The sequence below is a fragment of the Myxocyprinus asiaticus genome, chromosome 4 (assembly GCF_019703515.2).
Source record: "Myxocyprinus asiaticus isolate MX2 ecotype Aquarium Trade chromosome 4, UBuf_Myxa_2, whole genome shotgun sequence".
NCBI lineage: Eukaryota > Metazoa > Chordata > Actinopteri > Cypriniformes > Catostomidae > Myxocyprinus > Myxocyprinus asiaticus.
Window position 1 is genome coordinate 28538953 of NC_059347.1, and position 24860 is coordinate 28563812.

The window sequence follows — 24860 nt, forward strand, 5'->3', positions numbered from 1 at the left end:
TGAAAATGACAAGTATTTTGTTTAAAAATAAATGTAATAATTTTCAGGATATTCACTAGCTACATAAATTTGCAACATTTTAAAATGATTAAATATTAGATCAAATTGCCTCAAAATCAACCTTTAGACCTTACATGCAGTGATCTCATGGAAGAGGAAGATATTGCAGTGCATAGTGACAAACAGGTGCTTAGGAAAGGTAGTTTTTGATGCTATTTAGTGTTTCGGGAAAAAGGAGCCTTTTACCCCGCTGAGCCTTTAGCCTCATTGTACCCTATTATTTTTTGCACAACTTATGAATTCTAAACATGACTGATAAAACTAGTGTTTGTGCCTTGTTGGTATAGCTTTCAATAATCCAAACATACTCTGTCTGTGACCTCTTGATTTAAAAGTTCTTTTAATCAGGACAACAGTATTATATATGGCATTATCTTGCAAAATGTACTCTTAACACATGAATGACATGGAGACACAATTCAAGTACAAGACCGGCATAAATCCACTTGGTGGACAGCTTCAGTCACTCATTCTTAAGATGTTAAATTAAATGCTTACACATATTTTATTTTTTAAAGCATTTCATACACAGTTTGTAAAATCACTTTTTGGCAAATGTTGCATTCAAAAAAAGGAAATGAGATGTCTGGTACTGTTTTAGGAAACAAAATGTGATGTGTTAGTTTTGAACTGCACTTTTGTTTTTAAAGGAATAACCTATTGATTAATGCTACTGATAGAACAGTAAATGCTCTGATATGAAGGAGATGCCTCAGGATGGGGTGGAGGCGTACTGCTGCAGTAACTGTGAGTAGCAGACGTCACACACGTGTTCAGGGTTGATCGAGGAAGGCAGCGGGAGTTCATTAACCATGCAGTTCTCACAGAACACACCACTGCAGTTCTTACATTGCCTCTGAAGTAATAAAGAGACACAATCTGAAGCCTTCTAATATACCTACAAAAGTTTCACTCCATAGTTCTGTTTCTGAAGATCATGTCCCTTGAAAGTAATGTAAAAGGACCTATGTTTAATATGTATTAAGTATACATGTAAAAACACAATTTTGGTTGTTGAAGGTTCACTCTGTAATTTTTCTCTTTAAAAAAAGCTTTATCCATTAAGAAATAAATAGTACTTTTGAAAAACGATGTACTCGGATGAGATAAGAGACTCCAGTCATATCAGTGGCGTAATTAGTTTGGCTACCTTTTATTTTACATAGAGCTGGGCTGTCTCATGGGGCTGCCATGTTCAGTTCATGACTTTATCTTTATAACCCCCTATTACTGGACAAATTTTCTTAAGGAAAAAACTGTAATGGCTGACTGACTACAAACAGCACATTTATACAATGGCATTGGTAACTGCAAACCATATCAGCCAGCACAACATTAAACAATACCTTCCATTAAATTCTTAAATGAAAATAAGCAATCAAAAGTTATTCACTGAAGGCAATTAAAAGCATATTAAAATGTTTCATTTAATGAGATCTCTGTTTGAATTGCTTTGGTACCTTGGGTGTGGTCAGGGAGTCCTGGTTTTCACACATAGGGCAGATAGATGGGTCAATGTCTGAACAAAGAGACTGATCCTAGCAAGTAAGAGGGACATTCATGAATATAAAAGATCCAAAAATATTACATTAAAAAAACTACAAAGATAACTGACAGTGGAATGTAGAGTACCTGTTCATCTTCTTGTGAAAGTGTCCTGAGGAAGAAGAAAAAAAAGTTTCCTTCTAAATAACATTGCACAAATGTATACAGTTTTAGGTGAATCCCTCTCAGCATTTATAATTCCAATTATGAAAATGTTAAGACAGTATGAAAAATGCTGATAAAAACAAAAAGGAGCGATTTGTAAAATCTATTCACCCAGTGCTATATTGAAAGCAGTACAACAACACATTATTTGACATTTTACCTTGTGAATTTGATTGTTGTTGTTTTTTTTTTTTTAAATATACACTCATTTAAAATCAGATGATTACAACACACTCCAAAGAAGTCGGGACAGTCAAGTGTTTACCACTGTGTAACTTCACCATTTCTTATAATAACACTTACGCATTTGGGCACTGAAGACCCAAGTTTGTAAAGTTTAGCCAGCAGAATTTTCCCCTATTCATCCATTATGCAGGTCTTCAGCTGCACAACGGGGCCTTTGTTGCCATATTGTACACTTCATAATGCACCACACATTCTCAACTGGAGACAGGCCAAGACTGCAGGCAGGCCAATCTAGCACCTGCACCCTCTATTTATGCGGCCATGCACTTGTAATCTGGGCAGGATGTGGTTTGGCATTGTCCTGCTGGAAAATGCAGGCATGTTCCTGGAAAAGATGCTCTGTAAATAGCAGTTTAATCTGCATTAATGGTGTCCTCACAGATGTGTGATTTACCCATGCCATGGGCTCTGACACACCCCTGGCCCATACAGACACTGGCTTTTGGACCTGATACTGATAACAGCTTGGATGGTTCTTTTCCTCTTTAGCCCGGAGAACACGATGGCTGCTTCTCTTTTAAAAAACTATTTAGAACATGGACTCGTTGGACCACAAAACTGTTCTACTTTCCATCTCAGATGAGACCGAGCCCAGAGTAGATGGCAGCGCTTCTGGACAGTGTTGATTTAGGGCTTCTGCTTTGCATAGTAAAGTCTTAACTTACATCTGTGGGTGCAGCGGTGAGTGGTGTTGACTGACAAAGGTTTACCAAAGTATTCTCAAGCCCATGTCATGATATCCATAAAAGACAAATTAAGGTTTTAAAGACCGTGACAACTGAGGGATCGGAGATCACATGCATTCAGAAGTGGTTAGAGTGGTCCAGAAGGACAATGCCAAACCACATACTGCCCGGATTACAAGTTCATGGCTGTGTAATTAGAAGTGCGGATGCTAGATTGCCCTGCCTGCAGTCCTGACTTGTCTCCAACTGAGAATGTGTGGTGCATTATGACGTGCAAAATATAGCAACGAAGACCCTGTACAATTGCACAGCTGCATAATAACACAATGAATAATAATAACCTGCATAATGGATGAATGGGGCACATTCTGCTTGCTAAACTTAAACTTGTGTCTTCAGTGCCTAAATGCTTAATAAGAGTTAATGTGTTAAACACATTGGTAAACACTCGACTGTCCTAACGTTTTTGGAGCGTGTTGCAATCATCTGATTTGAAATGAGTGTATATTTTCAACAACAACAAAAAAAAAATATTAAATTAAAAAACATCAAATAATTTGTTGCTTAAGTGCTTTTAATATATCAAAGGGTGAATAGAATTTACAAATCAATCCTTTTTGTTTTTCTTAGCATTTTCCATATTGTCCCAACGTTTTTGGAATTGGGGTTGTAAGAAATACTTACAAACTTGAACCAAGACTTGACTTTTCCTCCAGTGCTGTGCGTAATGTGTTGTTTTCTTTTTTGACAGTCTCTAACTCCTGTATAAACACAAAAGACTGAATTATACTCTCTATTTATACTAACCAAGAAAATAAGAAAAAGAAATTCATAGATGAGAATGGCAATTTTCAAGTGAAAAGCAAGTCTCACCTTTCTGATCTCCTCCACTTGCTGTCGCACATCTCTCTGTGGTGGCGTTTTGCCAAACAGAGCATCAGAACTGTGGGCTCCATGATGCTCTCTCCATTTCCTGAGTTCATGTTCCATAACTGATCTATTGCACACCAAGAAAAGAGAATGGCTTTCTGACATTAGGACACTTTAATGAGACCATATGTGTGTTTTACTTGGTTTAAATGAACTCTTATATTTTTTAGCGATTTTTTATTACATTACAGTTAAAATGTGTTTATTTAATTTCAGGAATTTTATGTATGTCTCATTTAACAATAATTAAGCAATAAGGTACAAGAGGGTCGAGGGTATGGGTAAAGGGCATGATTTTGTCAGAAACATATTTTTATGCAAGAATGCCTACGCAGATGCGAGCGCTTGGCCAAACGTGTATTCTTGTGTTACTGTGGCGGTAACAAACCTCAGGACTCAAAGGGACGATAGAGTGACCTTAAAAAGTCTGTGCCATTAAACTGGATGTGCTATTATTCAGGTAAGTTGCTATAAATATTGACTTTAACTTACTTGCCCAGCAATAAGCTCTTTAAACAGTAGCTGGCTTAAAAGAAAAAGAAAAACTTACCTTAGAAGCAGACAGTTCACACTAATGTCCACCCCTTGCAGCAACGTTGAGAATGCATATGTGTTATGAATTGTGGTCTGACATATTTTGTAACACATCAACACACGAAATCAAGCTTGCGTAGCTAGAAGTGCCTGCATTCATGTACTTGCATAGAGTGTTACAGCCTTTAGACTCGATTTTGTAAACCTTTTAGCCTAGTAAATCATGGCCTCCAGTGCCTTATTTCTTTTAGAAAACAGTTATTACAGAATATAAAGGACACAAATATACATTAAAACACCGCTAGAAGATATAGTCCCTGATATGAAAAAACAATAGAATGTTCTAAATGGGTACTTCGTACTGTTATTCACAGCAGCTAGGTGAACAGTTGTTTTGCATCATCAGATGTTCTTTACTTCATTAATAATCAGCTATTTGATTACTTCATTTATTTTACCACAGCTGGAATGTTGTATTGACCAATCAGCATCCAGAACCGGAACTATCCACTTCATAAACTGTATTATATCATATTGGCATTACAGTAACAATGGTAAGGAAAATGTCAGTACCTCTGCTTTCGTAACTGCTCCACCTCTTGCTGCAGACTCTCAATCTTGTCCCCAAACTCCTGTTTGAAAAGCCGATTGGCCTCGTCCGCCAGGTCCCGTTCTCGCTCTGCCTTCTTACATCTGAAGTTGGGCCACATTAACTTAATGAGGTGAAATGAATACTAAAAGCCATGGGAAAGGAAGATGAATTCAATAATAAAAGCATAATAAAGAACTGAGAGAGGGACTTAAAGACAGCTGGAGAAGACAGGATGATGTAAACGGCTAGAAACTGTAAACGCTAAAGAAGGCAAAGTAGTCTGACAAGTGTCTAATTGGTTTTTTATTAAGCTATGTTTGTACTACAGTTCACATCTATATTATGTCTACATACACTTCAGTCCATTCACAATTTAGAGGATTTCATCACCCAGACTTTTGTAGAATCCGTAAAGCTTGGCGTCAAATTCATTTTTCAAACATCTTTCCAAAGCTTTGACATTTGGCATCGACTTCCACTGCATCAAATTAAAGTTGTAATTAAGTTTACATCAAGCTTTAGAATAATCCAGGCACACAATCTTGCACTCAACATCATTTCTTGCAAAACAAGCTAACATAACCCTCTGAATATGCTTTGAAGAGTCATACTCAATTAGTTTGTTTAGCTTGGGCATCCATCCTAGCACTCAACATCTTTAAATTTAAATGGAAAGTTCACCCAAAAATGAAAATTATTTCATCATTTACTCACTCTTATGTTGTTCCAAACACATATGACTCTCTTTCATCTTTAATATTTCTGTTTGTGTTCCACAGAAGAAATAAATTCATATGGGTTTGGAACAACATGATGACAGAGTTTTCATTTTTGGGTGAACTTTCCCTTTAAAGCAAGTTGGTCAAATATTTAGGTCCAAGTTTTCAATTCTAACATGGTCAAGGAAAGATAACAAATTAACCTTAAAATATGGGGTTGCATACGTTCAAATATAAAAGATTGTACGTTTTTGTTAGGATGATTTTGCATCCCCATGCTGTGTTCAACAGATTTATGACTTTTCTAAAGCACCAGCTTTGTTTGCCTCTTTTTCAGTATTGAGAAATAGAGATATAATAGAGATGCACTGCCATCACTAAAAAGTTACATATCTGACCCAAACCAATCTAAGATGGTCACCAGGGCCATCCCCAACCTGGATTTAGGCACAGGCCAGTTCTATGATCGGCCAAAACAGCTGCATTTTACTTCTGCTAAAACACACAGAGGGAGACTATAGACAGGAGCACTAAATTAGGAGTACAATATTGAGAGATGGTGCTGGGGGACACAGAAGCAAAATTCGTCATTTTCAGTCCATAAGACAAAATAACGGCAACGCATTTGAACCCCAGTAATAAAATAAATACCCTAGTCATCTATGTTATGCAAAATTAAACTGAAGATCAGATTTTTTTTTTTATTTAGGCTTTTTTGGAAAATATCCGGTGTTTGCGATCATTTTATTGTGGCCTCTGAAGGAGTTTTCCAGCAACTGTGTTCAGGTTTCGTGCTTGTTTAGCCATGTCTTTCTCACTGATCAGGGAACATGAGTAGAAAGAGAAGAAATTGAGCATGGGAGAAATGTAAAATGAAGAGGCAAGCGCAAAGAAATGATAAGACAGAAAACAGACAATGAGGAGAGAAGTTATTGTAGAAAAAGATTGTTGACAACCTGCAAGAGGCAGCAACAATTCTAAGAACTGATACAGGAAAGATTGGACTAGATTTACAAGCACACAGTAGTCTACGTACAGTGGGGTTTAAAAGTCAGAGTCCACTTGTGAAAATGCGTCTATTTGCACCAGATGTTATCATTATTAAAAATTTTATCAGCATGACAATTTGAGTGAAATGTTAAAATAATAATTTTAATTTTAATAAGTACTTGAGCTGTTAGTGCAAATCCCAGCATGATCTGAGAATGTTCCAAAGAGCATCTTGTGTGCTTCAACGGAAGCAATGAAATATCCCCATTGGAAAAAGGAGTTGGTATAGTCAAAGTCACAAATTTGCTTATTTGATTAAAGGAATAGTTCACCCAAAAAAGGAAATTCTCTCATCATTTACTCACCCTCATGCCATCTCACATGTGAATGACATTCTTTCTTCTGCTGAACACAAACAATTGTTTTTAGAAGAATATCTCAGCTCTGTAGTTCCATACAATGCAAGTCAACAGGGTCCAAAACTTTTTAGCTCAAAAAGCACAAAGGCAGCATAAAAGTAATCCTTACAAATGGTTAAATCCATGTCTTCAGAAGTGATATGATAGGTGTGGGTGAGAAACAAATCAATATTTAAGTCCATTTTTACTATAAATTGCCCTCCCTGCCCAGTAGGGGGCGATTTGCATGAAGAATGCAAATCGCCAAAAACAAAATAAGAACTCTTTGGAGAGAAGAGCTCTTAGGAGGACTGTTTGAAAGTGGATATTTATATTAAAAAAGGACTCAAATACTGACCTGTTTCTCACCCACACCTATTATATCGCTTCTGAAAATATGGATTTAACCTAGGCATGTGACGGTATTCGGTTATACGGTATATCACCGTAATTAACATGCACAATATTGTTATCATGGGCATTTCAAAATACCGTAAATAATTCCAGATTACCTTTTATCCAAATTGTTTTGATTTTTCTGATCGCACAGTAGTTTTTATTCCATCAACGAATTGAGATTTACAACACTGCGTGTACACGGCACAAATGAAACATGCACACTCTGATGTAAGCAAACCAGCATGGAGTAGAACATGACTGAATGAGGAACGCAGCCGACCCTTTATCCCCTTTCTAACAGAGTTAAGTCGGAAATGTGGAAGTATTTTGGGTTCTATAAAAATGCAGAGGGAGTGTTGGTTTCCCACTGTTTAAAACATGCGGCAGAAAAGTGGCAGCTAAACACGGGAACACCTCCAACATGATCGCTCTTTTGCGGGACAATCACACTGTTCAATTCAGCAAGATAAAGGTAAGTTGTGACAGTTCTGCTCGTTTTTCCAAACTGTTTTTGAAAACTGAGAGACATCACTCTGAGACAATTATCTAAGTGACCACTAAGCACCAAAGAAAGTGAACTGTTGTTGTCATTTACAGATAATGTCTAGTTGGCCGAAGAGTAGTTCGCTAAAACCCTGCTAGCTACACAGTAACGTTTGCATCTCGTAGTAAAAACTAAAATACAGTTGGAATCAGATAATACCAAGTCCTGTAATTAATAATGGTAATGTGGCACAATGATGATTTCAATATTAATTTCAAGTTAGAATGCCACGCAAACATATGTTGCCATACAGTGTGTGTGAACTTGTGGTTATTAAATTTGTAGCTAGCACCTAGCTATTTTATTAGCAACTTGCCTGCCATCCAGAAAAAAACATGCATAATTGTTGAAGCCTAGTAGCTGGCTTGATCAAATTAGTGTAGCCTTACTTTAACATCAGCCTCAACGAAACAAGGTCTCTAATGATCATTTAAATATTAAGACATCAACTAAATGTTATATTTGGCTATGTATCTATGGTGTTGATGGTAGTTTTTAAACATTCAGGATTCTTTTCAAAGTTATTTGTTATCTGTTCATTTAAAGGCCAGTTTGGTATGAAAAGGTAATTAAACTATTAAGAGAACAACAATAAAGTCTGATTATCTTTCAACGTGTTTCTGTAATGTAATTAAATATCGTGATAATACCGTATACCGTGATAAATGCTTCAGCTATTATCGTGACATGAACATTTGTTACGATCACATGCCTAATTTAACCACTGGAGTAGTATGGATTACTTTTATGCTGACTTTGTGTATTTTGAGCTTCAACGTTTTGGACCCTGTTGACTTGCATTGTGAGGCAGATTTGAGATATTCTTCTAAAAGTCTTCATTTGTGTTCTGCAGAAGAAAAAGTCATACACATTTGGATGAGTAAATGATGAGAGAATTTTCATTTCAACTATTCCTTTAATGAGCAAGAAATAGTGCAGAATCTTTTTATGCTAATGCATTTCTTTTTGAATAAACTATTTTTACATAATGTTTTACATTTTACAAAATCACATCACATTTTATTTTGAATCCTAGATCATCAATGCGGACTTTTGAACCCCATATGTGCGTGATTTTCGCTTTCTCTATGTCATGATTATTCTTGATCACTGAACAGAAAATCTGCCCATCCTGAATAATCCCTTTTCTTGGAAATCCATGTAATGTTAAACGCCACAACGTATAAACCGCCGAGTTCATGGTTAACTGAAAGAACTGTGTGCTTTAGGTTTTTAGTATTTGTGTCATTTGTAAATGCTGTGAAGATTTGTAAGACGTTCTCACCTGCCCTCCAGTTGTTTAATAATGCTCGCCATCTGGTTTGCTTTCTCCTCCAAGCGGCTGATGATGTCACTCTTCTGTTTTGCATTGGCCTCTGAGCTCTACAGGCCAGACACACAAAAACAGGCACCAATAACATGCTGCATAAAAAAAATAAAGGGAGTTTTGTACATTAGATAAATGTTGTACTAACATAGTTGTATTATTCTTAATCTGAATAACAATAAAGTCTTGATTGTTTGTGGATGGGTGTGTGTGTCTTATACCTGTGACTTGGCGGAAAGCTCATGATTGATTGTACGCAGGTCATCTAACTTCTGTCTCAGTTCCACCAGAGCATCATGTTTTTCACAGATGTCTTTTTCCAGCATCTTCATGGATAACTCCATCTCCTGCTTCATCCCTATCTGCACCTCCAGCTCCTTCTCTACATCCTACACAAACACACACACTCAGTATCTTACAGGGATAGTTCACCCAGAAATTCAGTCATCATTAACACACCTTCATATTGTTCCAAACCCGTATGACTTTCTATCTTCCATGGAACGCAGAAGTTATTGTTATGCAGAATGTTTAATATTCATCATCATTCATTCATTGCATTTTTTTTCTTCATACAATCTAAGTGAATGGTGATGGAGGCTGTCAGTCCATTCCAACATTCTGCCTAACATCTTCTTTTAATATCCACTTTTGGTTTTGGGACAACATGAGGTTAAGTAAATGAAAATAATTTTCATGTTGGGTGGACAATACCTTTAAGGTTTTGCAGAAGTCAGAACACTGATTTGATTCTTTGAACATTCCACAAGAAAGATGAAAGAATTTGAAATAGATGCGAGAATGAAAATTGTACAGACACACAGTCATGAATGCTTGACTCACCAGTCTGAGCTGAGTCTCCTCTTTGAGCTGTTTGCGAGTTTCTCCAAGAACTTGACCATTTGCAGTACCATCTGTCCTTAAGGCCTTCAAGAGGAATGCAGGTCAAATATCAGACCAAATAGCACACCATTACCAAAACAAATTGTGTTATGTGACAGCACTCTTACTAGGGAACTCTGTTTGAATTTACAGTTCAAGGGAAGCTTTTGAGTAACATGAAGTGAACCAGTGTTGTGCGAGTGAATGATTACTGTGGGCTGAAAACAAATGAAGTTCACCTTGCGACTGGACTCCACTAAGTATGAGCTTTCCTCCTTCACTCTTTCCATTTCCTCCTGTAGAGTGATGATCCTGTTGTTTGCGACGGCAAGCTAATAATGAGAAAATGTTAGCTGGAGCAAGTGCTATAGTTAGTACTAACATCTATTCGTTTACAGTTGTGCTCAAAAGTTTGCATACCCTGGCAGAAATTGCTACATTTTGGCATTGATTTTGAAAATATGACTGATCATGCAAAAAAACTGTCTTTTATTTAAGGATAGTGATCATATGAAGCCATTTATTATCACATAGCTGTTTGGCTCCTTTTTAAATCATAATGATAACAGAAATCACCCAAATGGCCCTGATCAAAAGTTTACATACCCTTGAATGTTTGGCCTTGTTACAGACACACAAGGTGACACACACAGGTTTAAATGGCAATTAAAGGTTAATTTCCCACACCTGTGGCTTTTTAAATTGCAATTAGTGTCTGTGTATAAATAGTCAATGAGATTGTTAGCTCTCACGTAGATGTACTGAGCAGGCTAGATACTGAGCCATGGGGAGCAGAAAAGAACTGTCAAAAGACCTGCGTAACAAGGTAACGGAACTTTATAAAGATGGATATAAAAAGGATATAAAAAGAAATCCAAAGCCTTGATAATGCCAGTCAGTACTGTTCAATCACTTATTAAGAAGTGGAAAATTCGGGGATCTCTTGATACCAAGCCAAGGTCAGGTAGACCAAGAAAGATTTCAGCCACAACTGCCAGAAGAATTGTTCAGGATACAAAGAAAAACCTACAGGTAGCCTCAGGAGAAATACAGGCTGCTCTGGAAAAAGACGGTGTGGTTGTTTCAAGGAGTACAATACGACGATACCTCAACAAAAATGAGCTGCATGGTCGAGTTGCCAGAAAGAAGCCTTTACTGCACCAATGCCACAAAAAAGCCTGGTTACAATACACCCGACAACACCTTGACATGCCTCACAGCTTCTGGCACGCTGTAATTTGGAGTGGAGAGACCAAAATAGAGCTTTATGGTCACAACCATAAGTGCTATATTTGGAGAGGGGTCAACAAGGCCTGTAGTGAAAAGAATACCATCCCCACTGTGAAGCATGGTGGTGGCTCACTGATGTTTTGGGGGTGTGTAAGCTCTAAAGGCATGGGGAATCTTGTAAAAATTGATGGCAAAATGAATGCAGCATGTTATCAGAAAATACCGGCAGACAATTTGCATTCTTCTGCACGAAAGCTGCGCATGGGACGCTCTTGGACTTTCCAGCATGACAATGACCCTAAGCACAAGGCCAAGTTGACCCTCCAGTGGTTACAGCAGAAAAAGGTGAAGGTTCTGGAGTGGCCATCACAGTCTCCTACCTTAATATCATCGAGCCACTCTGGGGAGATCTCAAACGTGCGGTTCATGCAAGACAACCAAAGACTTTGCATGACCTGGAGGCATTTTGCCAAGACGAATGGGCAGCTTACCACCTGCAAGAATTTGGGCCCTCATAGACAACTATTACAAAAGACTGCACGCTGTCATTGATGATAAAGGGGGCAATACACAGTATTAAGAACTAAGGGTATGTAGACATCTGAACAGGGGTCATTTCATTTTTTTCTTTGTTGCCATGTTTTGTTTTATGATTGTCCCACTCTGTTATAACCTACAGTTGAATATGAATCCCATAAGAAAAAAAATAAATGTGTTTTGCCTGCTCACTCATGTTTTCTTTAAAAATGGTACATATATTACCAATTCTCCAAAGGTATGCAAACTTCTGAGCAGAACTGTACTTTATTAAATCCCACAAAACCAGTGTATCACTCAACCACATACTGAATAGACAGTGCACATGTTAATCTAGTTCTGTTAAATCATTAGTCACCTTTTTATTAGTCTCGTATGTCTTACTTCAGTAATCCATGAAGTTATAATTATTACCCACCTCCTCTGTAAGTTTTGTGTTGGACTTTTCCAGTGCATCCACTTTGGCTTGCAGGTTATTCACTGATGCACTGAAAGGGGAATTCAGAGTGAGAATGTGAGATTAGTCATGCTTTCCAAATCAGCAGCTAGACAAAAATCGCAGCCGTGTTGGGTGACATGACTGCACCTTAAATGTCTGTTCAGTTCCTCTACATAATTCTTCTGGTCGAGAATAGCTGTGATCTGCCCATCACTGCAAACAATGAGCAGATTTAGAGGTAGTCTGGAGCTTTTCACATTGAGTTAAAGGAATAGTTCACCCAAAAATGAAAATCTCTCATCATTTACTCACCCTCATGTTATCCCATGTGTGTATGACTTTCATTCTTCAGCAGAACACATTTGAAGAAAAACAGAAAAATATCTCAGCTCAGTAGGTCCTTAAAATGTAAATAGATGGTGATCAGATCTTTGAAGCTCCAAAAATCACAGACAGTCAGCATCAACGTCATCCATACGACTTCAGCGGTTAAATTAATGTCTTCTAAAGCGACACAAACACTTTTGGCATGAAAAAGATAAATATTTAAGTACTTTTTAACTATGAAGCATCACTTCCAGTCAGCAGCTGTATGCGTGTGTGACGTAATTGCGTTAGCATGTTCACGTGAGAACTGAGACACGTGCGACAAACCCAGAAGAGGAATGCTGTACAGAAGCTTCGTTGGTTTTGGTTTAAATCTGTATTTGTATCTGTTTGTTTACTCACAATGGTGCATTTGTGTGCTTATCCTGGATGTTTCAACCAAGAGAAGAACGTGAGATTGCGCCCGTAAAATGCCAACAAGAATGTGTCACACGGGAGACCCCTCGAACACAGCGCTCTCGTGAATGTGTATACTGCTGCTGAACGGAAGCGATGGTTTATAGTTAAAAAGTACTTAAATATTGATCTTTTTCGCACCAAAAGCGATCGTATCACTTTAGAAGACATTAATTTAACAACTGTAGTCGTTTGGATGACGTTTAGGCTGACTGTGTGTGATTTTTGGAGCTTCAAAAGTCTGATCACCATCCACCTGCATTTTAAGGACCTACTGAGCTGAGATATTTTTCTATTTTTCTTCAAATGTGTTCTGCAGAAAATAGAAAGTCATACACACCCGGGATGGCATGAGGGTGAGTAAATTATAAGAGAATTTTCATTTTTGGGTGAACTAACCCTTTAAAAACCTGTCAGACAACAACAAAATCGCTTAATTGTGATAGTTGAACATGAACTTACCCCTCAGTACTCTTACTGCTGTGGGCTCCGTCTTTCAGATACATGGAAAAATCTATAACTCCAACCTAAAGAGAATCAGTGGACAATTTACCAATGAATTCACCTTTTGACTACTTCTCTTTTGAGACAAAAAACCAAAGGACAAAGATAATAATATAAAATGCAACAAGAATGATTTTTTAATTCACGAATCAGATTTTACATTTGACATCAAGTGGCTAGTCAGCGCAGTACTAAAATTGTTTACAGTTCAAAAGTAAATAAAAAAAATGAATTATGCACCATACATAGTTAATTGCATTTAATTATTTGCATTGAGAATTTTTCCTGCTGTCTGGAACACTATCAGCACAGAACTGTGACCCACCAGTTGATAATCACTGTTTAATTCCACTGTTTGTTATCCTCCATTGCCCTAGTGTGCAGTAAATTATAACTAACAGTTACCTGTGAGTCTAAATCTTCTCCTTTCATACACAAGTTAGCATCAATGACGTTCAGCCCGACCAACAGCCCAGCAATCACTGCTCCTTCTTCCTCCATCATTAGAGCATTGGGCTCATAGAATTCACTGAGGAATCCAACAGCGGCAAACATAAGGAACAAGACCACAATGGCTTTTATATGTCACAGTTACATCATTCATTTAGAACTAGCAATCAACAGATGGTGGACCAATAGCCGGAAGTGTACCTGAGCAGGTCTTTTCTGTTGATGATGGTCTTCATGTAGTCTGAGAGCTTCTTCTGCATCAAGGCTAGGCGAAGCCATGCTCTGCCTCTACCTAATGGGGTTCTGAGAAAAAGAACAACTTCAGAATGAACAGGAAATTCATAAAAGAAATGCAATGTTCAGGTTGAGGGTTTTTTTCTTACTTTAGCCCAGGAAGGTCTTTGACACTGGCTGTGATCTCCCCAGCCTCTGGAGTCAACTTTTCAACCAGCTCCAAAGGACCCCAGAAAGACTTGTTTTGACCAAGGAACGTCTTCTTACCTTAAAAGTAGGAGACATGGATTTTGGACTTCGGACTTTGGATTCATAGTGCATTAAGTGTCTAAACCACTGTGTAGTTTCAAAAACTGTTAAGGTTAAGCATTACAAAACAGTACAAACTGTACCGGGTACACTGTAATGACAACATTAACAAGTGCCGTGTAGGTATACACAACATACAAAAACACTATTACTATTAGTAATTAGGAAAAAGTAGTGCCCAGAAGATCATGTCAATATTGTGAAATTAAAGGACACAAATTTGGACCAGATATTCCCATCTGAGGACAGTAAAATTTGAGTTGGGAATTGTTGTGCTTACTTTTAAGTCCATGTTTCAGGCAGTGCTCCATGACAACAAAGAACTGCTGTAGTGGGGCGTAGTCTGAGTCCAGTGTGCGACCCAGGTTCAGTGCAGACTCAATCAAGCCCTTAATGCTCAGCTTGGCCATGTTCATCAGGTTCAGCCTCTCGATGGCAATGGGGTCCTTAGGATCTGCAATTCAACAAATTGGAGATGTATTAAAAATTATAACTCTATGCTTGATATGATACAATTCTCTAACTCTGACTCATAGACATCCAACTTATTATTTAACAGAAGTAAATGAAGGTTTGGAATGGAGAGTTTCTCAGATACTTCAGTGTAAAGTCTTCATGGGAACTTTCCACTGACTGTGGTTACATGCTTTCCTTTACACCTGCCATTACACAAAATCAAAGCAGGGTTCTGGTTGATATAATATGAAATGTATTCAATTCACATCATTCAAACAATATCATGTGCACACAGTATATGGTCATAGATTTCATCCCCATTGAAACTTCACATTCATGTTCCTCAGTTATGCTTCTACAAAGAGCAAAGAAATTCATATTAAAATCTACTTCTTGACAGATGATGCTTTTGATTGTGGTTGTAAATCTCCTACTAGAACATTCCAACCACACTATAAATCAAAATTACATAAAGTAGGTAAATGGATTTTCACATTTCTGTTCACAAGCCTTACCCTGCCTGATCCAAAACACACCCACACTAATGCAATCATTACTGCATCATCATGATTCTTAATCCATGTCTGGCAATAGCAGTGAGCATTTGAGAGTGTTAGGAATGACAAAGGCTGCTGTAGAGTACAAAAACCTTTAATATTGCTTGGATCAACTTTATAAAAGGCCAAGGTGTGTGACTCATTGCTAAATTGAGCCTGTCATCTCAGTGCATTTATACAGCACAAAAAAGTCTCATTGCTTTCCAGGTGGTGAGACAGGAGAAATAATCCAAAAGGCAGGTCATTTTTCACAGCGCATTGAGAGTCAAAATGAAAAATGATGGCACGAGAGAGGCTTTAAATGTTTAAGTGTTGTTGCTTCAACTAAAGTCTATTTTAAATTACCATCACTCATAAAAAATAATGGATTGCCATTGAAACCACAAAATGAAGAGGTTAAAAGGCCATCTTCACCACTTCTGCTGTGTAGCTTCGTTGAGTCTCACAAGAAAATGTGAGACAAGCCATAACTTAACAGTTGTGAAGGTTCAAAGGTTGGGAACTTCTGTAAGCAAAACCAGAATGTCAAAACTATGCAACACAGAAAGTTTGCCTCCATTAAAACTGAGATTGTTTCAGCGTCCCTAAAATCATATACAGTATGTCCAATGTTAAAGGAATCCTTCACCCAAAAATGAAAATTCTCCCATCATTTACTCACCCTCAAGAATTCTAGATGTGTATGACTTTCTTTCTTCAGCAGAACACAAATGAAGATTTTTAGAAGAATATCTCAGCTCTGTAGGTCCATACAATGCAAGTGAATGGTGACCAAAACTTTGAAGCTCCAAAAAGCACTTAAAAGCAGCATAAAAGTAATCCATACAACTACAGTGGTTTAATCCATGTCTTTTGATGCGATCCAAATGGTTTTGGGTCAGACCAGACCAAAATGTTACTCCTTTTTCACTGTACATCATGCCATTGCAGTCTCTAGGCACCATCATGATTTCAAGCTTGATTACACTTCCTAGTGCCTAACGCATGTGCTAGATGGCGTGAGAAGTGTAGTTATGAAAATAAAGGAGATATATTTGGGTCTGTTCTCCCCCAAAAATGATTGTATTGCTTGGATGAAACCACTGGAGTCTTATGGATTACTTTTATGCTGCCTTCATTTGCTTTTTGGAGCTTCAAAGTTTTGGTCACAATTCACTTGCATTGTGTGGATCTACAAAGCTGAAATATTCTTCGAAAAATCTTCATTTCTGTTCTGCAGAAGAAAGTAAGTCTTACACCTCTGGAATGGCATAAGGGTGAGTAAATGATGGGAGAATTTTGGGTGAACGTTTCCTTTAATCTAAGTTTTTTTGGAAGGCCTCCAAGTGGATACAGTCCATGTGAAAAACCAGGAAATCAATGGCATGTGTTGCTAGTCACACCATGCAATAAAAAGCCAAATCAACCAGAGAATAGGGTGGGGCAGCCAAGACACGAGGAATACAATTAAAACAGACCAGACAAGTGCAAACCAGCCAAATGGTTAGCAAGATATTTTGCTAGTTACAAAGAGAACTAAGACATTTAATGTTGCTTGGATCAACTTTATAAAAGGCCAAGGTGTGACTCATTGCTAAATTGAGCCTGTCATCTCTGGTGCAAGGCTGCTGTTCAGTAAAACAGGGCTGCACGGCCACGCCTGCTGTGGTTTTAGGATGGTGCCTGAGGCAGGGACGAGGTGGAAAGGAAAATGATGCTACCATACACACCAACCATTTGCTCCACCAAATCTCTGAAATCCTCCCATAAGTCTTTGCAACAGGCAATGGAAAACAAAAACAAACAAAAAATGCAGAAAAGGAATGGGTCATGCACATCATGGGAGTAAACCAAAACGTTACAACAAGAGGGAATACACAATGTTTTAGGATATTTTGGTGTAACAAGCATATAGTTGTATTTAAGTTGTCTCTCTCTTACTGACTGTCATACATTACAGCAAAAATGCAACCTCTGAACCGTGCTCACCACTGTTTATATGAATGTGATTACTTTCTGGTTTCAGTGGGACAAGAACAAGTGTCTCTGAGAATGCTTGCGCAACACGGTATCAGTAGGGCCAGATGGAAAGGTGATTACATCTGAATTGATGCAAAAATGTCTGATGGGGAATGGTGCTTGTCAGTAATTAGGCAGAATGAGTCAACACTAAACAAAGTAGTATCTCAAACAATGGCCTATTTGTTCTGCGAGATTGTAGCAACAACTTATCTAAACCTATTTATGACAGAATGCCTCGAGAAAGAATTTATTATTTCCTCTTTATTCAAACCCCTTGAAATAATATCCCTTTTGTTGAACATATTCATACATGCTTCTTAGCTCTAAGGTTTTCTATGTGGCTTGGCTGTAGGTAAAAGATAAAAATCAATCATAAAATCAAAACATAAACAGGCAGAGCAGAGCAGAGCAGACTGAATACATTACAAAGAACACCTACATGCAGTGAAATGGACCAGGCCACCATACACCAGGAAAATGTTGAAACAAGGTAAAAACCTCACCAGTACTGACTGATATGCAATGTATTTATTGATGTCAAATGTCTCCAAGGGGACGTCAAGTGAGCATACACTAAAATGAGAGCTACATGTGGGTTGTTGTATCACAAACATTAATGATTTGATTGTTAGTCACCATCTTTAAATCAGCATTTATATAAAATATGACAGCCACATAAGAGCTGCTCTAAAACATTTGGTACACTTTAAAAAAAAAAAAAAAAAAAGAGGAAACACTTTACAATAAGGTTCCATTTGTTAACATTAGTAAATGCATTAGGTATCACGAACAAATAATTAACAAGATATGTGTTACATCCTTTATTAATTGGTCAATGCCCATTTCCAGCTCTGCCAATGCATTAGCCTGAGATAATCATTGCTGTTAGTCTTCTGCATGGCTGCTGGTCACACTTCACTACTGCCAATTGATCATATCCCTTTAAGCCATTTCATTGACAGGGAATCTCAGGCCCCTCTCCAGGGCAACAGTACTGTTTCCAACAGAAACTTTCCACATGATTGTGTTCCCCAGTGTGCTATTCTAACAACTGACACAGTAAATCCTGACTCTCCATGCACTGGATTAATAGAACATAGTCAGTACAGCCTATTAAGAGCTCTGAGCCCAACACTATTCTAACACCCAAAACAATTAATTGCCACCTTCTTTCTTTATAAAAGAGAATAATTAAAAACCAAAAGAAAACAAATTTCCAAAATGCCTTTTATTTATATTTAGAACAGAACAAAAAATAAAAAACATAGCACTGTTAGCATATATACAAGGTACATTATGAGGTCACATAGGCTATTTGTTGTAGTGATTTTAAATTGTATGTTCAAGCATTCAGAACATTGCCTTACATTTAATGATCCCAACCGTTTGAAATACTAACCGAAATAGTCTGTCAAAACAGATCTACATGTTTTTCTATGGTCTATTTCTGCATTGCAGGGACTTTCAGTGCAAGGAATTTTCCATAAAGCATGGTGCATATGGTTAATTTGTTCAATGTGACAATAATTAAAACTATATACAAGTTTGTAAGGCACTATTCTTTATAAAGCTGCTTTGGATCAATTTGTATTGAGCAAAGAACTACACAAAACAAAAATGGTAATTTAACTTAAATTAAATAAAATCATAACACACAATTGTTCTCCATAAAAAACTACATTTCCAGACAGGCCTGCAGGAATGCTGGGAGCACGATGGAGGAAGGCTGAGCCAGCACCGCCCAGTACAGTAAGAGCCACAGAGGCCTAGTGATGCTGTGCGCGCCTACCTTCATGAGCCGGCTCAGGATCTGGTGTGAGCGAGATGTCATTCAGCTCGCGCAGGCACAGCCATTCCCCATCCACCGACACGCGGAAGTTGCATAGGTAGATGGTCTCTCTGGCAGCCTGTGTGATCTTGTCTGTAGTGGGGGTGGGGGCATCACTCTGGGGCGTCAGATCAGACATGGTGACTCAGCTGATAGCTGCGACAACAACAACACTTCCAGAGGCGGCCCTCAGCGAAGAGTCAGACGCAGTGTAAAACACCAACAAAGAAATGAAATAATAATAACACAAAAGTACAGTTCAACCGATAATCTTCTCCACTACAAAGGAAAAAGGAGAGAGACCAAGAAAACAAAGGAAGCAAGGGAAGAGAAAACAGCAGTCCACAGCAAACCTGACAGAAGGGATGCTATTTTTCTGTGGCTAAATAGCCTTGTCCTGTGAATGAGCAACAACAGCTAAAATCCACCATGTGAATAAAGACTCGTCTGCTCTCTGGTCTGGCTCTGCACAGCCAGAGGATTGAAATGCTGCGTGAGCCTCAGTGGAGCTACAATCAGAGATGTCTCTTTCTCTCTCACTCTCTCCCTCCCTCACAGCCCTGCTTGTAGTAACTGGATTGGCTGCACACACTGCAAGAGGGAGGATGTTGACCAAGATGGCTGTCGTGATGCTGAGGAGGACTGTGGGAGTCACGTGAGCAGATGGTGCTAGCAGAGGGGGCACGGCTCCCGAGAGGCCTGTCAGACGTGGGGGGCTGTTGTCAATGATCCACATGCTGCACAACAGAAGGGTGGAGGTCCTGATGATCGAGGCTTGATTCAGATCATTGCTGATAAAACTGCTGTTTACTGGGCAAAGTGTTTAAGAAGAGCAAGATGGATAAACACAGCACTTCATGCAAGATGAATCAATGTGTCCACAGTGTTTGAAATGATGCAAAAATATTTAAGGAAAACTAGTAAAATATCTTCACAACCACTGACCATTTGTGTTGGTTACAGAAATGTGATATGAAAAAACTGTCTTTTTTTTTTTTTTTTTAACAAAGCCCTTGAAAGTGAAGAAACTAATATTCAGGCATGTTAGATTTTTTTTTTTTAAACCTCATCAACAAGAATGTAACCAAATCGTCAGTATTGGGGGTACCAAATTATTAAGGGATAGTTCACACAAAAATTAACATTCTCTCATCATTTACTCACCCTCTTCCCATTCCAGATGTGTGACTTTTTCTTTTTTTTCTTCCTTCTGCAGAACACAAATTGTGATTTTTAGAAGAATATCTCAGATCTGTATGTGGTGACCAAAACTTTAAAGCTCCAAAAATCATATAAAGGCTACATAAAAGTAATTCATAAGACTCCAGTGCTTAAATCCATATCTTCAGAAATAATATGGTAGATTTAGGTTAAAAAAAAAAAAATAAAAAAAAAAACAGATGAATATTTAAGTCCTTTTTTACCATAAATCTCCACTTTCACTTTCAAAATGTGAAAGAGAGTGAAAGGGGAGATTTATAGTAAAAGAATAACTTAAATATTGATCTGTTTCTCACCCACACCTATCATATCACTTCTAAATATATGGATTTAACCGCTGGAGTCTTATGGATTACTTTTATGTGGCCTTTATTTGATTTGTTTTACTTTCTCTGAAATGTCGAATTCTATGTTTTTATACTTCCAACTGTGAAGCACTTTGAGCTGCATTTTATGTATGAAAGGTGCTATACAAATAAAATGTATTATTATTATTATTATTATTATTTATGTGGTTTTTGGAGCTTCAAATGTCTGGTCACCATTCACCATTTCTAAAAATCACCATTTGTTCTGCAGAAAAAAGAAAGTCATACACATCTGGGATGGTATGATGGTGAGTAAATGATGAAAGAATTTTCATTTTTGGGTGAACTGTCCCTTTAAAGTCTAAGAATCTGTTGCTGAATCAACCTGTACTGATTGACCAAAAATCTGAATAAAGTGGAGGGGGCATCTCCTTCAATGTCTAAGGTGGTTGCAGCCATGCTCATTAATAATTTACATCCTCAAAAAAGCACTCAGGCAAAAAATATAGTTAATTAATAACACATTGTGTGAAACAACACAACTAAGCAGCACACACAATGGGCCTAATTCATGAAACATGAGCAGAACATATTTGTGTGTAAATTGTTCATTAATCCATTCTTGTGTAAATATTCCCTTTGAATTCAATGGGACAATTTACACAAGAATAGTTTTTTAATGATTTACACTAATTGTGTACTGCTTGGTTCATGAATAAAGCCCATTGTCTCAATATGGGCAACGAGGGGCACATGCTCAATAAACTTCTGTTGTGACAATCCTTATCTGACAAAGGGGTTTACCATATACCAACCTGAGAAGCATTTTTCCTGGCATTTCAGCAACTATGTCTGTCTTTTTTTTTTTTGTCGGTTGTTCAAAAATCAGAACAAGCAAATGCCCAATTCGCAAAAGAATCATTCTTTTGACTCGGTCCTTTCAATAACTGGTAAAACAGGTAACCAAATATTCCGAATTGATTTGCGATTCAGTCTGAAACATTTAGTCACAGCTTACTCAAGCAGTGAATAGTGTGTTTTCTCACTCCCACAGTCACCGTATTGAACGCATGGTGCTGGGTTGGCGAGTGGGGGTTCTCCCAAATATTAAAGGGATAGTTCACCCAAAAATGATAATTCTCTCATGATTTACTCACCCTCATGCCATCCAAGATGTGTATGACTTATATTCTTCTGCTGAACACAAAGATTTTTAGAAGAATATCTCAGCTTTGTAGGTCCATACAATGCAAATCAACAGTGTTCAAAACTTTGAAGCTCAAAAAGCACAAAGGCATCATAAAAGTAATCCATATGACTCTTGTGGTTAAATCTATATTTTCTGAAGCGATATAATGGGTGTGGGTGAAAAACAGAAACAGAGCGCTCTTCTCTCCTAAGAGTTCTTCTTCTTTTGTTTTCAACAATTTGCATTCTTCATGCATATCGCCATCTACTGTGCAGGGAGGAGAATTTATAGTCAAAAAGGACATAAATATTGCTATTTTTTCTCACCCACACTTATATTACTTCTGAATAGAGGACAATGTGGGACAGTTTTTTCCCTACCGCTCCCACAAGTTTGCTATCTTGCACCCGAGCGCTCCCGCTGAATTTTACTCCATGTTCACCCACTCTCTGCACGCAGTCATTTTCTTCCCAACCACAACCCTGCATTAGTTTTCCACATTGGTCCATACAAATAGACAAGTGTACACAAATAACTTTTTATTTTTCTGTTGTTGCTATTATCGGATGGCACGTGACATGATGCCCATCAGACTTACTTGAGGTTGATTTTTTTTTTAAACTAAAGTGACCATTTTCTAATCCGAGTTTCACATCCTTTGACGTCACAGTGTGTCCACGCTCTGCTCTGCCATTCTTCTAAAGTGCCATTGACTACCTGCATAGCATGCTCTAAATATTGAATAATTTGATGCAAGTGCTGTGTGCACATATTTACATTGCGTTTTCTGTTTTTTTGTTGTCAGAAATAAATTTGTTGTAAAATAAAATAATAATAATAGTTTTTTTGCATTCATAAATGTATATAATAAAAACAGATATCCACATTGTATTTTTCAGGGTATTCTTTGATCACCCGCTCCTGTCCACAACTCATGGACGTACCATCCACTACCGCCATCAACACGGAAATTTAATTCCGCACTGCAAGAAATCGAATCGGGTCCCGCGGGTCCTGATGGAGTTCTGCGGGAATGCAGACCTCTACCCGGAGACATGGATTTAACCACTGAAGTCATATGGATTACATTTAGGCTGCCTTTTTGTGCTTTTTGGAGCTTCAAAGTTCTGGACTCTGTTGATTTGCATTGTATGGACCAACAGAGCTGAAATATTATTCTAAAAAAATCTGTGTTTGTGTTCAGCAGAAGACAGAAAGTCATACACATCTGGGATGGAATGAGGGTGAGTAAATAATGAGATCATTTTAATTCTGGGGTAAACAATTACTTTATTAAATGTATTCAAATTAATAAATGACCTTTTTTACTTGCTCCCCAGTCCTAATAAAAGGCTAGATATGTCACTGTGGCCAACTCTCTAAACTAGGCAAGTATATAAATAACACGACAGTAATGACATATCCTGCAAAGCAGTTCTTAGTGAGATATTTCACAAATGTGCATTGATGCAAAAGAATTCAAAAGACTGAGACTCTAAGGCTGTGTCAGATGCTTAAATTGACAAAATGCTGTCAATGTAGGCAACGCACTTGGTTTTGAGCCACAGTGTGTTTTACATCTGACATTCACACTCAACACACACATTTTGACCTTGCATTTATGTGGTTGTTAATATATTAAATAATTCATAAATGTAATAGTAAATGTTTCCAGGCATAACACGGTAGCTGTTTACAGATGAGCTTACATTTGCCTTTGTGTCCAAAAAGCTATAAAGGCAGCATAAAAGTAATTCATAAGACTCCAGTGGTTAAATCCATGTCTTCAGAAGTGATGTGATCGGTGTGGGTTAAAAAAAACAAAACAAAAAAACAGATAAATATTTAAGTCCTTTTTTACTATCAATTCTCCCCCCTCCCTGCCCAACATGAAGAATGCAAATAGCAGAAAAAAAAAAAGAAAAAAGAACTCTTAGGAGAGAAGAGCGCTTAGGATGGCTAGTTTGAATGGGGAGCTTTAAAGTTAAAAAGGATTAAATATTGATCTGTTTCTCACTCACACCTATCATATCCCTTCTGAAAACATGTATTAAACCACTGGAGTCTTATGGATTATTTTATGCTGCCTTTATGTGCTTTTTGGGCTTCAAAGTTTTGTTTCCCGTTAAATAGGAAGTAATACGGTTGATAAATTGAACCAGCCGCAAATTGCAAACTTGAATACACACTGCAGAATCTGTCATTTTGCAATATTGTTGACACTGAAACAGCTGATCTGACAGTTCAAGCAGATCAAATGTTGCTCAATGTTAAGGTGAAACAAACACCACCACATCACATATACATAAACATAATCTGATAGCCTATACTTACTTCTTGTTTTCTTAGACTGGTATTCATATTGCACTGGTGCAGGAAATGATGATAAGCCTTGCTTTGTAACCTGTATACTTGAGTTGTAAGTTAGCGCCTCCTTAAAGTAAATGACCGAGGCCGGAGAAAGCGACTCTTCCGGACTATTGGCTAAATGTCCATCGCTGTCCTGAATCTGGGGTTTGAGTAATTCATCCGATGAAACTAAAGTTGGCGAAACTTCAGTGCTCGGGTGCTCGGATGCTCCTGAGTTCTGGTCCGCCATCTTCAATTCATGTGACTGCTCTGCGTCAACACAACTCTCCGCTAGTGATCATTTTAACATTTATCGCTCGTGTGCGACATTTTCATGTGATGCTGCTCAATAGCATGCAGCCTGCGTTGTTGCAATATCCCCGGTCGAAAAGATAAAGAAATAAAACATATGATTCAAATGCAGGTCATCTGGTGTGACGTAGACTTC

At 37.8% G+C, this 24860-nt stretch overlaps 1 protein-coding gene across 7 annotated transcripts; it reads right to left on the bottom strand.

The window, feature by feature from the left end:
- Positions 1-383: 383 nt before the first annotated feature.
- On the bottom strand, positions 384-24662 carry LOC127436844 (protein RUFY3-like). 7 transcript variants are annotated; one of them, XM_051691298.1, is made up of 20 exons: positions 24398-24481; positions 20510-20555; positions 19307-20155; positions 14784-14957; positions 14344-14461; positions 14162-14263; positions 13916-14039; positions 13469-13533; positions 12371-12436; positions 12203-12272; positions 10257-10349; positions 9979-10062; positions 9357-9524; positions 9094-9191; positions 4740-4859; positions 3576-3699; positions 3387-3463; positions 1693-1717; positions 1521-1598; positions 384-916 (listed from the first exon to the last, which is right to left on the bottom strand). In XM_051691298.1, exons 3-20 carry the CDS (start codon positions 19482-19484, stop codon positions 773-775), a joined length of 1908 nt encoding a protein of 635 aa, XP_051547258.1. In that variant the 5' UTR covers positions 19485-20155; positions 20510-20555; positions 24398-24481; the 3' UTR covers positions 384-772. The 7 variants fall into 7 exon arrangements, with proteins under 7 accessions (XP_051547258.1, XP_051547282.1, XP_051547265.1 ...); XM_051691322.1 differs by lacking the exon at positions 19307-20155 and having other exon boundaries at positions 24398-24566; XM_051691305.1 differs by lacking the exon at positions 20510-20555 and having other exon boundaries at positions 24398-24538.
- Between the last annotated feature and the right edge of the window lie 198 nt (positions 24663-24860).

Bases quoted from the DNA above. Each gene is read 5' to 3' on its own strand.
- LOC127436844 (XM_051691292.1), bottom strand. From the start codon at position 24,662: ATGGCGGACCAGAACTCAGGAGCATCCGAGCACCCGAGCACTGAAGTT. The intron at 14,264-14,343 runs GTAAGAAAAAAA...TCTTTTTCTCAG, and splicing joins AAAGACCTTCCTGGGCTAAA to AACCCCATTAGGTAGAGGCA. The intron at 12,437-13,468 runs GTAAGTTCATGT...CATTGTTTGCAG, and splicing joins AGCAGTAAGAGTACTGAGGG to TGATGGGCAGATCACAGCTA.